The sequence below is a fragment of the Rutidosis leptorrhynchoides genome, unplaced genomic scaffold (genome assembly GCF_046630445.1).
Source record: "Rutidosis leptorrhynchoides isolate AG116_Rl617_1_P2 unplaced genomic scaffold, CSIRO_AGI_Rlap_v1 contig189, whole genome shotgun sequence".
Lineage (NCBI taxonomy): Eukaryota > Viridiplantae > Streptophyta > Magnoliopsida > Asterales > Asteraceae > Rutidosis > Rutidosis leptorrhynchoides.
Genome location: NW_027266438.1, coordinates 6,495 through 22,451, shown reverse-complemented (window position 1 = coordinate 22,451; position 15,957 = coordinate 6,495). Strand labels below are relative to the sequence as shown.

General features: G+C 36.1%; 1 protein-coding gene and 1 pseudogene across 1 annotated transcript; one reads left to right on the top strand and one right to left on the bottom strand.

Annotated features, from left to right (window-relative positions):
• The first annotated feature begins 5,317 nt into the window (after positions 1-5,317).
• On the top strand, positions 5,318-8,444 carry LOC139881738 (phototropic-responsive NPH3 family protein NPY2-like; annotated as a pseudogene).
• An 890-nt stretch (positions 8,445-9,334) lies between these two features.
• Positions 9,335-13,487, bottom strand: LOC139881739 (QWRF motif-containing protein 2-like). Its single transcript, XM_071866160.1, is given in 10 exon segments — positions 9,335-9,450; positions 9,551-9,659; positions 9,747-9,833; positions 9,923-9,952; positions 9,955-10,041; positions 10,164-10,283; positions 12,039-12,611; positions 12,614-12,991; positions 12,994-13,133; positions 13,136-13,487. Coding segments are annotated over 10 exon segments (1,992 nt in total).
• Between the last annotated feature and the right edge of the window lie 2,470 nt (positions 13,488-15,957).

Below are 15,957 nucleotides of genomic sequence, written 5' to 3'. Positions count from 1 at the left end.
AAGCGAGTCGGACTCCTCAACAAACGAAGAATGAAACTCAAACCTCCTGAACATCAGAGGATAAATTGTTCAACAATCTCTGTAATGAGGATAAACTAAAATTTTTAAAATTCCAACCTCATAGGAAAGAGGATAAACTGTTCAAAATCTCCCTAAGTATGAGAAAAAACTACTTAAACCCTCAGCTAAATGTTGGGGCATCATTGAACTACAAAAAGACTTGATTCCTTGTAAGGATATGTAAGAAGTTTGGCGCCAAATGCCGAGTTCAGTCACATGACCACTAAACACTATGTAACAAGTAATATTAAATTATCAAATAAGCACTCTGCAACGAGTATAAACTAAACTTTTCAAACAAATACTCCGCGATGAGTATATACGAAAATGCCCGAATTAATTCTCTACAACGAGTATAAACTAAATTATCCATATTAATACTCTGCAATAAGTATAAACTAAAATCTATGACGGAATTCTTCTCAATGAGTAGAAATTAAAATTGCTCAAAATCAAATTCTCCGAATTGAGATTAAACTAAAACTTTCCCAAACAAATTATCTCCTAAGTACAAGAATAAACTACTCCATACTCTTCGGCTAAGTATTAGGGGCATATAACCTAAACTACGTGATGACTTGATTCCTTTGAAAAGATGATACGTAGGCAACATAAATATTTTATATCTTGAGTATAGTCATAAAAATAAATAAATTCAATTTTTTCATCACGAAAGAAAGAAGAAAAAGGCGAGCAAAAAGAAGATGAAGATAACAGTGTCAACCAAAACTGTAGACAAGAGGGGTTTCAACACTCACTGCTTAGACACTCCAAAAAAATTTGTGGTTCGCAACCAAGTATTGAAAGGGGGCATCTGTAGGCATTGAAACTTTGAAAGTAAATGAAGCCTTGATACGTCAAACTGGGGTTTAAAATAACTAAATCGAAACCCTATCGCAACCTTAACCCGGTGTGAAAATGGAAGTACAGTGCAAGCCGAATTTTGATAAACTCTAGATTTTAAAGTTTATTACTTCTTTGTACTTGGGGTTTTATTAGTAATTCGAGTGTATGGGTTTATTTTAGTCGTTATTATGTTTGTTTTTGTTTTTGTTAAGTGTTTGCAGGTGTTTAGGGCGAAATCGAGTTAATTTAGGTACATTTGGAGCTAAATAGAGCGGGAGGACTAAATAGATTATCGAGTAGAAGTCGCAAGACGAAGATGGAGAAAGAAGTGTCGCCCCGCGATAGAGTGACAGGGACTCCTCGAAAATTGAAGAAATCATGTCGCCCCCGCGGCACTAGAACTTCTGAAGCAGTTGCCCCTGCGGTAGTCGGGCGACTCAGAAAAAAAAATATCAATGACACTAAGTGCCGCCTCGCGATGCTTCTAACAAAAAAATCCCAAAATTTCCTGTTTTCGACTAGGTTTTCGTTTTAAGTATAAATAGACATGTAGAATAGGATTTTGAACATATAGAGAGGAGCTGAGAGAGAGCTAATTGTTGGGATTTCTTTCGTTCTTCATCATTTGAATATTGTAATTATGCTACTCTCTTATAAGTTTACTATGGTTATGCGTAGCTAAACGCTTTGTTTTAGGGCTTTAATGGATCTACAATCTAATTGATGTTTCTTACTTAGTTCCATGTTTAATCTAGTCACTAAATTCTGATATTCTATATTGTGTTCTTAATGCTTTCTTAGACTTGATCACCTTAGGAATTGATTGATTATCCTTAACAACAAAACGAAAGTGTGAGTTTTGGATTAGAACCTGAATGTTAGAATTGCAAGTTTAATGTATTCACAGAGATGATGAGTTAATTGCTGTTAGCATAGACATATAGCTAATAGACTTGCGAACTTAGCTCAATATAGCACTCACTGCAATTGCTTTACCTTCTAATACCATAGACATATAGGGTTAGAGTAAAGTGATTAGGGTTAATTGACATAGACATATGCTTTTAACTGTTAATGGGTATTGGGTAATTGGAATGATATGACGAAACTAAGAATGAATTTTGTAGGAACATCGATCATGGTTATAGTGAAGTTGAATCCTCTGGAAACTTCTCATCTCTGATATCACTTGTTACTTTATTTGCTTTGTCTTAAAATTACATGTTATTTACTTTAATCACGGTTCAATTTAATAGTTTGACCAAGTCCGTAAAGGGTTAATACCGGTGTCTTGTAGTTGCTGAAACACATTTCTTTATGGGATTGACATTCTTTCTTACCATTAAATTACTTGTGGCGACGTGTACACTTGCGTGTGGAATTTAGCGCAACAAATTTGACTTGGGCCTCTTCATAAAAGTTATAGATCTTTTTTTAAGCTTTCCAACAAGCCTTAGATCAACCCAGTCGAATTTATACATCACAAGATATCAATATTTGACGAAAGCTGACTTAAGTTTGACGAAGACCGCCATATACTTAATTAAATGGATTTTTAATTAATTTCGATGTTAGTGGCACACTATTATTATAAAAAAATGGTTTAAGCCCAAATTAATGAAGAGATGGCGTGAGTAGTAGCATGCATTGCCGTGGACTTCAATTGTATTACTGCTTTGTGATTTAATTAATTTTTTTATATCATACAATAACCTACCTATTCCACTCTTCCTGAAGTCGAACTCATGACCTCCCGAAAGAGAAAACGCCTTAATCATTGAGCTACATTCTGATTGGCGTGATTTAATTAATTAAGATAATATTATGTTATCTTATTATTATCTTATTTAATACAAGTGATAATACACTTATATTTAAATACTAAGAATAATAGTCAACCACGACTTGGTCGAATGGTTAAGGCATCCACCTCCCTCCTTGAGGTTGAAGGTTCGACTCCCGGTGAGAACATGTCAAAAAAAATACTAAGAATAATATGATATTATCTAATTAATATAAAGTTTAAATCTAATTAATATAAAGTTCAAATGATATGGATTGATGAAGAGTTGTACTTCTTATTCGCCAAGTCATTTCACCACCATAAATAGGGATTTTGACAAGGAGCCAAAGGAAGAGGACGTCGTTACGCTATCGGAATTCGGCCGCTTCGCATAAACCTCAAAGGCACAAGTGAACTAAATTTCACGGCAAAGAAGATGAAGGTTAGCTAGTGAAGAAGTTGAAGGTAAGCTAGTGAAGATCAAAGGATCAAACAGTCGTGAATTCCTACAATTTTTTTGTAAAGTTAAATTAATTATTTTATTCGTGTTTACAGATTGGCGACCATAGTGGGAGGACACTACCTTTCATCATTCACTAGTTAACCCGATATCCAACACGATGACCAAAGGCAAGCCTAGATTAATCCGAATGGCGAGATTCACGCCCAAGGCTGTCCCTAATAATATATTTGAATAATTGTCACTTTGAAACTTTTTACACATACCAATATCACTAATTCCAATGCATAAATTATCGTTACTTTACAATTCTACCATTTCTCTCTACCTAAAATTATTAATTATTTGTATGAGAAGAGTGTGTAAAGAAAGTTAGTGGAAAGATAAAAAAATATATATTGAAATTTAAAAACGTCAATTATTTAAAAACAGAAGAAATCATAAAAAACGTCATCTATTCAGATGGAATACATTTTTTAATACCATCAAAAATTCAACTTGTGATACTTTATGTCGGATGGAGAGAATAATAAATAATATTTTTTTTCCATTATTAACGATTTCGTTACGTCCACGTGGTCGGAGGGAGATTTAGTTTTTAATTAATTAAAAATGACAATGGCACAAAAGAAGCAACTGGATGTCAGCTTAGGCGTGCATCGTTGAGCAAACTAAAGCTGGTGAGTCATCATCATTCATATTTGTACCCTGCAAATCTCAAGGGTCCCCTAAAGCGAATGTAGCCAATTTTCACTTTCCTAAACTCAAATTTAGCGAATCAAAGTCGAAAAGGAAATGTTTGTGTTGTTAGTTGGTGTGTGCCATATAAAGTCGTGCATATAATACAAGTTTGTGTCTAATAACAACTGAAAATAAAAGACAAAAGCTTTAACTTGTGCATATTTTTGGATTTTGCAACTCAGAATACAATCACAGCTCTTAAATGATGTGTAGTTTTGTGTTGCTTATATATAGAGAGCTTATCCCTTGTGGGTTTGTTTAAAGCTTTTTTCTTTTTCTCTTTTTAGATTGGCTTAGTGATGTAAATTCTGTGATGAGTTTTGCAATCTCTTGAAATCTGTTCACATTTTTTAGTTAAGTATTTTTTGAGTGGTTTTGTGCTGTGTATTTGTTGTTTCCTTCCTTGTATTTTGGGTATTAGGTTTTGTTTTTGCTTATTGGTTACACGGAGAGTGGCTTCTGTTGACTGTCTTTGAGACTACAAGTTGATTTTGATTTGGGGTTTTTATTTTAGCATCATAACAGCCCATCATCAGAATAATACCAATGATCATGGGATTCTTTGTTTAACCTGATAATAGTTAATGTGATATTTTTGAGATATTCTGATAGATTCATCAGATTTCATTTTGATTCTCTTTCTTTCTCTGATAGACTTAAGACACAAAGAGAAAAGATTTAGATGCTTGTTGTCTACCGTTTGGTGGTTTCTTCAACTGTTACCGAGATGCTGTTTTTCCGTTGCAGGTTTTCTAAACTTCAATGGAAAGGATATATATAAAAAATACTACTACTACATTGAGTTGCATGTGTTGGGTTTGGAACTTGAAGCATTAAAGTATTCCTAGTGGTAAGTGAGAATCAAATCCTTTTAAAAATTAATTAAAGGGGAGGTAGACAAAAGTAGCAGAGTAATGAGATAAAAGAAATAGTGTAGGAGGATGGAGTCAATTTTGTGCTTGTGAGTCTGATGAATATGTCTCCTTGGCTTGCTGGAAATGACCGCACTCTTTGGGCTTTGCTTCCCTTCAAGGAAACAAGCTCTCTGCCATTCAAGAGTTTAAAATATTAGTCAAATCCATTCTCTCTCTTACTCGGACTCAGTCCACACACTACCTTGATTTCTGTTAAGATTTGATGCTCTCCTCGTTTCAGCATATATCCTTTAGCATCTTTCAGATCTCTCTTTCTCAACGGTCTTGAGGAGGCCTATATAGTAAGTTACATTTCACAAGTTTGGTCCCCACAGACACTTTTGGGCGTTCCTTTCCTTTTGAAGGAATTCTCTCCTCGATCGGAGTAGTCGAAAAGTGGTGCATGGGAAGGTGAAGCATATATAACTCTCAACAGGGATTGGTTGAGTAGTAGAAAAGAATCTCTTTTTTCATGCGTTGGAAGCGGTGGAGGTTTTCTTTTTTGTTGTCAAGATGAAGTTCATGAAACTTGGATCAAAGCCTGATTCATTTCAGACAGATGAGAACAACAGTAGGTAAGAAATCTTATCTTGAGCTGCTTTTAGTTTTTGTAAGCAATCCAGATTCATTTACCTGAGATGTTATTTATTTTTTCTACAATGATTTGATTGTGCCTCAAAGTAATTTTTTCTGTTTGTTTATTTTTCTCCTAGTTGCATTCTATAGGTTTGTCTGTGCATGTATAAACTGATCCTCCTTGGATGTGTCGTTTTTCTGATTTTAAAAAGTTATTATTGGATTGTACCCAGTGTTGTACATCCATAACTACATATATCGACTAGCTAGCAATGTTCATCTCCAGGTTTGTTTCCACAGTCGTGCGAAACACGAGTTTTGCTTCCAGCCATGATGAATCTAGCTTTTTTCCAGTCAAATGTTCAGATGGCCCCCTTTTTTTGCATATTAAATCTGGCCTAATCTGCATGTGACATCTATCTGTCTTTCTTTCCCTTTTTTAAATTAGTATAAGTTTGATATTCTATCTGTTGTTTTTCCAAGAAACATTGAAGACGGTCATAATATTACATGTGCAGGTATGTGGCAAGTGAGTTGGCATCTGACATAATTGTGGTCATTGGTGACGTGAAGTTTTATCTGCACAAGGTAGGACGGTCTTCTATAAACTGAAATTATGCGATTTATGAACTTTCAAGTGTTTGTATAACATAGGATTTAAATGGTTTGGATAGTGCACGGAGACAGAACTGGCATCGTTGGTATATCTATTACAACAATCCGCGTGCTTATGCTCTGTTGCTCTTAAATTTTCTTCATTTGACACCAAGAGCTTGAATATTCGTTGCAGTTTCCTCTCTTGTCGAAATGTGCACGATTACAGAAGTCAGTTGTGAACACGAATCAAGAAACTGCGACGAGGTCGATATCTCCGATATCCCAAGTGGACACTCAGCATTTGAGTTATGTGCCAAATTCTGTTATGGAATGACCGTCACCCTGAATCCTTACAATGTCGTCGGGGCCCGTTGTGCGGCTGAGTATCTCGGAATGCACGAATCTGTCGAAAAAGGAAACCTCATTTACAAAATCGATGTCTTTCTCAGTTCTAGCATTTTCCAATGCTGGAAAGATTCGGTCATTGTTCTTAAGACAACTAAGTCTCTGTTACCATTATCTGAGGATCTGAAGATAGTTAGCCAATGCATCGAATCCCTAACAAGCAAGGCATGTGTTGATACTTTCAGATGTCCTGTGGTCCTACTCATACAACAGGAAAAAGCTTCCAGAAGAGTACAACAACGATCCAAGCTGCAACGGGCTCCCGAACCCGACAAGTACCATCGGACTGGTGGGTTGAGGATCTGTCTGACATTGAGATTGACATGTATAAGCGCTTAATTCTGAACATCAAATCCAAAGAGATAATTTCTAACGAGGTTATTGGAGAAGCATTGAAAGCTTATGCCTACAGAAGATTACCAGGATTCAGCAAGGGTATTATCGAGAGCCGAGACGTTTCGAAGTACCGAGTGATGGTCGATACAATCGTCCGGTTGCTGCCGGATGAGAAAAACTCTGTGTCTTGCAGTTTTTTGCTGAAGTTGTTGAAATCAGCCATTGTTGTGGAATCTGGTGACACGGTTAAGGATATCTTGGTTAAGAAGATAGGGCAGCAATTAGAAGAAGCTTCTGTGAATGATCTTTTGATAAAGGCAGAAAAAGAAACTTCCAAGCATGTATGATGTTGAGACAGTTAAGAGAATAGTTGAAGAGTTCCTGATGAGGGATCAGAATAATGCTGATCAGATTGAAGAAAATGATGACATCGAGGAGGAGATCATAAGAAGGCCTAAGAAATATGGGATTTTATCTGATGCATCCAAGCTGATGGTGGCAAAGTTGATTGACGGATACCTGGCTGAGATTGCCAAGGATCCGAGTCTAGCCTTTGAAACATTTGTCAATCTATCCGAAATGGTGTCTGGTACCGGTCGGCCTGGTCATGATGGGATTTACAAGGCCATTGACACTTATCTAAAGGTACGTGTTCCAAATAAATTTTGGAAAAATTGTACTTTGTACCCCCTATCGTTTGGCCATCACACTGTTTTACCCCTTACGTTTATCCTTCAGCAAAACTAGATTACCCTAGCCGATATATGCCCCTGGGCCATTAGGTTCGACATAGGTGGCATTTTTGCCTCTTCGCCTTCGTCGTAGTGAGTAGGAAGAAGAAGGGTGATGGCAAAACTTGCCACATCATGGACCCACACATGTCACACTCATTCATATTAGCTATAATTCTATATAAATGTCACATAAGCAGTATTAAAATGAGATTCGGTATAAAAATGGTTAAAAGATAACGATTGCATTTTTTTTTCATGACGATAAAAATTAAGGGGTAAAAATGTTGTGTCCGTGTAATGTTAGGGGCATAAAGTACAGCATTTTCATACATATTGGCTATAATTCTATAAAAATGTTGTTTGCAATGTATTAAACTGAACATTGATTATTGTGGTTTAGGTACACCCTGGGGATCAGCAAGAGCGAGAGAAAGAGAATGTGCAAACTGATGGATTGTAAGAAACTATCTGTTGAGGCATGTATGCATGCTGTCCAAAACGAAAGGCTTCCACTTCGAGTGATTGTTCAAGTTCTGTTCTTCGAACAAGTCAGGATTTCTGCTTCATCTGGCTGCTCGACTCCTGACTTACCTAGTAGCATTATTAAGGATCTAAACAACGGTAGGAGCTCGAGGTCTTCAGCAACGACAAACCCTGACCAGGATGAATGGGATGCGACGGCAAGTTCTGAGGAGCTTAAATCCTTAAGAAGTGAGCTGGCTTCATTAAGGATTAATAATAGTAGCAATGGAGTGATCCAACGAAAAAACTCGATTGATCGGAGAAATAGTATCGATAAAGCAGCCATTAGGAAAGTGAAAGGTTTGTTGAACTCGAAGAAGATCCTGACCAAGTTGTTGTCGACTAAAAGTGGTCAAGGAGGAGAGAATAGTACTGGGTCTGACTCGTCGGAAAGTCTAGGTTCTGCTAATCAGCTGGAAGAAGCTAAATTGACGCCTTCGAGAAAAGATAGGAGGTACTCTGTATCTTAGGAGTGGGAAACTAGGCTTTCTGATTGTTTGTTTGGTTGGTTAACACATCTTAAATGAGTTCTTAGCAACTTAATGCTCTAAGTACCTGTAAATCTCAATCATGCATGGAATGAAGCATATAAACCGTTCTCAATTTTTCCTATACTTGTGTTTTGAAATTATCTTGAATACAATCCAGCTTTACAACAATTTTCTTTTTAAAACGAGTGAAAATTTCTTCGACTCATTTGTGGTCCCTAATATTTACTACTACCTCCATCACATTTTCTATACAATATAGGAAAAGTAAAACTAACAATTAATTAGGAACAAAGGAGTGATGTATTTAGGTTTAATTTCGACCATTTTTCACTATTGCTCTTAATATTCGTGTCTTTTCTATCGTTCTATTCTATAATTATATAGCAAAAAAAAAAAAAAAATCTATTGTACTAGCAAAGACTTGCTTAAACTCTGGAAAAAACCATAAAGTAATACTACTATTAGTTACTTTGCAAAGGTATCCGTTTCAAAAGTAAATCCAAACATACTTAAATTGTGGTTCGAGTCCCACTCGCAGACAATGCGATATAACCTAATGTGGCAACACTTCAAACGTTTCCGACATTTTTGAACTCGGGATGTCTTACAGCATTTGAAATAAGAATTCTTATGTCCATTTTTAGAGTTCTCAAAAATGGATACCTAAGATTAAGAATTCTTACGACAGACTAATCATGATACGTAACATGTAAGCGCCACGTTACTGTTAGCTTTGGCCGTTAAACAAATTGGGATCAACGAACCTGTATATTTTTTATATATGAACCGACAAACCTGTAAATTAAAAGACTAAATGACCTATTATCCCAACAAAGTTAAAAGATTTGTCTTTACATATTTTTTTCTCTTTACAACCTCGTTTTGTAACTTCGCTGTCTAGGATCTCCAAATTGGTCGAACCATCCCTGAGTAGTCGTTGTACATTTAAGTTGTATTATATGCGTTCTCAAGCTACAGTCCTTACCTGGTAAAAATTGGAGCACAAACGTTTCATACAGATGATAGATAAACCGGAAAATTTGTTTGACAAATCAAAAGAACAGAATGATACTCCAATCAAATACCTGCATGGCTGCTAACATGGACAAGAAAATCTTTACATTGTTGAAGCATGAACTTCTCTTTTTCAGTCACATTCACGAGTTCAGCCACCAAAGTGTTCATTTCCTCGACCTGAGTCAAGTACCATGCATTATTTATTATAGCCTTATTGCCAGATTGCTTAAAATAAATAAATAAAAAGGACTGATTTTATTTTACCTTTAACAGCGAGCATATTGAGGATGCCATTGCCTGCATTACATCAACAGCTGAACTCACAGCATCTTTCAGATTTTGAATATCGGCCTGTTATACAAAAAAAATAAAACAAATTCATTTAGATATTCTCTCAGCAGCAGAGATACTTTAATAAGATAAAAGGTGAAGGGAGATACCACTGCTTTTCCGACAATTGGAAGACGGAGAGAGTACTGGCCTTCAAGGCTTCAGTTGCTCCTAGCAGAGAATTAGAGTGATCTCTGTCTAGGAGGGACCATTCTTCCAAGTAAACTATCTACACAACAAAGGTAATCAATGACAATGTTAGGTTTCACACCAAACACATTAGCAAGCCAAAATGTCCACACATTAGAACTTTGAGACAATATAAACTTTAGTTGAAGTTTTGAATCTTACTTGACCCTTGAGGATGGAAGTAAGCTTCAACTTATGCCTAAGCAATAGTAACTTGATTCTTTTAAGCGTGACAGCATGCCGCAATTCTGATATCGTTACCCATGCATTCCACAGATTTTTCTGTTACAGAAACAAATTCAGTTTTATAGGTTAGCGGACAATGATGATACTTGAATTCATACAAGCCAACAGAGCAACTTAAATGTATTCGAAGCCCACTCTGTTAGTAACTTGAGAAAAAACTACTTATAAAAAGCAAAAAACAAAGAGAAAATATTGCAGCTTAAAAAGAATACTCTCCATTCTGTCTTGCGTAATACTCTCTGGTCTGACCTTAACTGTTGCACCTAAATATCCTAGTAGCTTAACTAAAATCCAGCTATTTCTCACCATGTCGATTCCACAAAAGGCAAAAATGAAATCATTAGCGTATGCATGCATGCATGCGTAAAATACAAGGAATTCATATCCCAAGCAAAAAAAATGACATAACCCTCATTCGATCTTACTCTTGATTTTCTGATACTTGCTCACTTTTTTCTTGTACGTTAAAATCTAAGCAAAGAAATGAAAAGTCAACAAGCTACAGAACTTGTTGACCTCAGAGGATGTGTTAGGAAAATAAATGCACCACGAATCTAATTATGAAAAAAGTACCTCCAGACGTTTCCAATATTGTTCACAGACCTCTTCTAATCTATAGTTCTATACTGAGTAGGAAAAAATCAGGAGCAGAAAGGGAGGGATCCTAGGGTTTTACAAGTCCTGATAGATTGAGAGATCTCACTCAACATATGCAGCAAGTATACAAAAGGAAGATGAACCTGTACTAGTGTATCACCTAATATTTTTGAGTTACGTAAAAGGGGATTAGCTCAGTAACAAATCAAAAGGGCAACAGTTTTAGCTCTTGTGAAGTGTACTCCTCTATGACAATCAATGCATGGTTTAATAAAAAAAAAGTATGCCACTATTTTTACTCATATCACCATGACACTTATGCATCTTGCTTTATATGTTCTTCATAATTAAAAATAATCACAGTTGAGAAGAAATGGCCTCCATTTCCCCTCCAAGTTACAGCCTGAATTTTCCAGTTCTAATGAACAATATTGAGGGACAATAATAAGCAGATCTCATCATAACTTTCTCATATTTTTCCTTTGAGCACACTACTGCGACGACAAAAAGTCGATGTGAGGGAACCTGGAAGATCCTCTACTTTGCACAGTGCATACGTCTAGAAGCATAAAAGCAATGCGACATATACACTCCTAGTTTCCGGAGTTAAACTAAACTACAGTTAAGCCGAAGAGTAATAAATTCCATCTACACCATCCTTGTCATTTAATATCTTTGTCGATGAAGACTAGCCCACATCTACATTAAAAGAAGGCCCTTGAGTCACTCAGCAATTCAGAAATCATTTCAAAGAAGCCCCGCTGTGATATGGCTTGAGAATTCCTCAAACTTCTACTTTCTCACACACAGCCAATGGACTACTCTCAAATTTACCATGTATGTGGTTAAGAATTAAGGCTCATATCGACCCTATATCCTGGCATCCTGGGTCAGTCCGAACATAATAGGAAGGCCTTGTCACCACTTTGATTCTAAATGTTACATTACTGACAAATCCATTGCAACAAGTTAAAGACAACTATATTGAAACAACGGAATGCTCTTATAACTGTAACCTAAAAAAACTATCATTTATCCTTTCATATCTAAATAATTATTCTCTCGACTGACATGCATCAAAGATTGAGTCCCACACAGTATTGAGTTGCGACAGCATAAAATAATACAGAAACGGAACTAAATTTTTATGCCATTCGTTTCAATATAAGGAAAGCATATAAGAAAAAAACTTACCTCTGCATTTATTCGCTGCACCATGGAAGTAGCATCTGCTCTTGCATTTACAAACCGCCATTGCAAGTAACGGTTGTACAGAAGCCTCAACATGTGTGCATCAAAAACACGTTCCTCCCCCATCTTCCCTCTCCTCAAGTCAGCCGAAAAGCTAAGAATGGAAGGCAAATTGGTATTATTACCAGAATTCCCACTCAACCCAATTGCACTTCTTACTCGAGAAGGACTAAGTCCTCTGAAAGGAGATGACGTCGATAATGACGACCAAAGCTTACTCGGTGAGGCAGGCCGGGTGCCTCCTCTGATGGGAGAAGCTTGTGACCGAGGAGATGACATCGAACCATCATTGGAAAACCTCGTAGACTGACTAAACTTTGTTGGAGTACCCATTTTCGACCCGAGGCTACTCGATAAAGGCGATCCCGGATCGTTCAACCTCCTAAGCCGGCTGTTAGTCTCTTGCCAAAACCTGGGGGACATAGCAATGTTACGGGGCCCACTTTTCGGTGGCCTACCTTCTTGCACTTCTGAGGTGCTACCAGAAGACACACTATCAGAATCAGACACGGTAGAGTGAAATCACCACTAACACAACTCTCAATTGGGTTAATCCGGTTACTTTGCTTTACATCTTTTTGATCTTTCAACAACTCCGCACTGCCGAAATCCAAACTTAACCTCCTATCACGAAAGTCGGATTGCTGAAGTGCTTTCACAATACTAATACCACCAGATCCAAACCCAACAGGCTTCTTTTTATCATTATTATTATTGCTAAAATCCAAACTCCTTGTCAATGATGAATTGTTCGGAATTGAATTACCTTGTCTAATTCTGGCAGGCCATCTATGCTGATCCAACTGCTTGGCATTATCTGCCGGCGAGGCTCTCCGGCGCTCCGGCGTGGCCTTCCTAGCTAAAGCCATAGTAGGGCTACTGTTGGCAGTCGGTTTAGTTTGCTGATCGGAAGCGAATACGCCTCTCCTTGAAACGAAACAGACAAGCTCCTCGAAGAAGTTAAAAGCATCTTTGTGGCAGCAGACATTTCCGATTCAGCTGATTTAGCTTCAGTGAGTGAAGTTCGTGACGGCGTCCCAGTCGCCGCCGGTCGACAGATTGCGACCGTTTAGCAGACGGCAAAGGAGTGAGTGTGTTAGTGGTCCGTGAAATTAGCGGAGAAGCGAATCTTTTAACAGACGAATTAGAACTATTCGTGGAAGATGAATTCGAAGACGAAGTAGTTGTAGTAGATGAAGGAGAAGGAGATAGATACCGAGAAGAGACTTGTCTTCCTCTGGGTCTTCTTGGGTTAACACCATTTTGATCTTTCTCCAATGGCGGTCTGGAATTACTATGTTGATTTTGATGAAAAGTGGAGGTTTTGTTAAAGGGGGTTTGATGATGATGATGAGGGTTTGTAGGAGTCGTAGATGTTGCAGCAGCCACCATTATCAAAATCTTCTTCTTCTCCTCCCTCCCTCACTCACATTTAGAATTCTATGTTCGACGAGTGCGTCGTCACATTGACACGCATAAATTCAAAAGCAAAATCGAACAGTTTTCGGCAATAGCTTCATTACCCAGTTAGGGATTAAGAGAAAGCATTATGTGGGATTTTGAAGGATTTGTCGGGAGGGACGAAGCTCTCTGCTGCTGTGCTTAACTGGGTTTTAGAGAGAGAGAGAAAGAAAGAGTAGGTAAGGTGAGATTTGGGAAATTTCAGAGAGACAACTTTGAGATTTTTTTTTTTCGTGCAAATTTGTTTTTTTCGCGTTGGGAAGACGTTATGAGTGAAAATGAACAATTTAATCACATTTTGTTTAAAATTCTAGTACTTATTATGGTTTCGGCTATTGAGGTCGACGGCTCAAATCTCATGTATAAAGAACAGTTTAATAATCTTATTTTGTGATTCAATTTTTTACATATTCTTTTTATGGAAAGATATTATCATCTTAATCCGAGTACAAAGATCTCAATTTTGACTTAAAAAAAAAGTAAAACCTTAATTTTGAGATAGTTTTAATTAATTTCTAATCCAAACTATTACTCTATTTACAGCTATTTAAATATAAAACATAAGAAAATATCTATCAAAATCTTTTTAATAGAAAAAATGTCAAACCAATTAAATCATTGATACGACATGAATTTTTAGATAATTTGGATTGTGGAGTCGTAGACGATCTCGGCTTAGGATATATTCGGTAGATGATCGGTTTCGTTCCCTCAGAGAGGGCATGAAAATCCGGAGGCATGAAGACTGTCGGTCTTGTCCTCCTTAAGAGCCCATAAGCAAAGTCGATGAGACTTATGGTCCTCACTTTATACGGATCGCTTTTATTGTACTGTACTCCCAACTAAATCCTAAGTCTCCTATATAAGACCCATCATAAATGTAACAGTAACTAAATGTTCATTATATTAGGACAAACTTCTCTCTCTTTAGAAGAATGACAGTTCCCTCTTTAAAATTTGAGAAACTCCACGAGGTCTTCGGCTTCGTGGTGAGCCTTACAGGCTAGTTTCAGACCGTAGACGTTCAAATATTTCTAAACCTCTATTATGTTCTAAGTTATTCAAATTATCTCAAGACTACTCAGAAAAAAGGCGCGTGCTCTCCATTACTATCTCGTTTCGCATCAGACGAAATAATTATATCGTTTAATAAGCTTTATTCTATTCTTTTTCTTTTTTTGTTTTGAGGTCAATAAGCTTTATTCTTATTAAATTATCAATAGTTTCTTCAAATTATAATATTCGTGATTTTTTAAATTGATGAGTTACACTTAAAGAATTAAGTTTCGTTTGTCCTTTCTTTCTTTCTCTTGTATTGCAATAGTACTATTGTAGTAGTATGTCTACTTCTTTAGATTGTGATGCTGTATCCATATGATTCTTATACTCCTTTTTCAATTTTCAATTATACGAAAGAATATTTCTAGTTATAGTAATTTAGATTTATATCTCTATCAACCAATACATGTATTGATCATTTCATCTTTATAGTCTTCTAAAAGAAGGTAAAATATTGAAGAGGAATGTCAGATTTTGAAGTATCACTGTCCAACCAAAAAAAAATGTGGACTTTGTTGATTTTATTTTTATATAAAAATTAATGAGGAAGATAATTGTTCAGATATCATTTTTTCTTTTTTTTTTCAAATCCATGTAGTTTGTCTTTAACGTTTCATTATAAAGTACACTTCGTTCTCAATATCCCACTTCAGATATTTAATCCCTAATTTTTTATCTCATTTTACTAATGTCCGATGGCATCACAAGTTAAATTAATAAGATGATGACACGTATTATTATTTATTAAATAATTTTTACTCACATATTTGGGTGACTCATTATATTACATATAACTTATACCCAAACAAACATAAATAATCATAAATTAAACAATTCTAAAAAACACACAATCTTCAAAAAAAAAAACACACACGCACACACAATCTATAGATCAGTTTTTGTAATATAAAAATGGCAATCGAAACAACAGATTTTTGTAAAACCAAAAAAAAAAAGTTGAAAATTTAATGATGTCGGTTTTTCCACCGAGTAATCGGTTCGAACCAAAAATTTTCGGTCGATTTTTCTCTTAAATTTCAATAACAGACACCAACAGCTTCAAAATGAAACCGAACCGCCAACGACTTAATTCGTTCGAAACCAATCAATTCAGAGATTTCTGCCCGCCATCAATTTAAAACAATATGTTTGTGGTATAGTGTTTGTTTGAAATTTTTATTATTATTATTATTTATTTTATATTTTTTTATAAAGGAGGAAAGTATTGTTATTAATTAAATTAGTAGCCGAATCTGGTAGTATGAATTGACGATAATCTCCGTGAAATTTAATAGTCCTAACTCTTTTTTAATTAAATCACGTGACAACTCAACAAGCTACA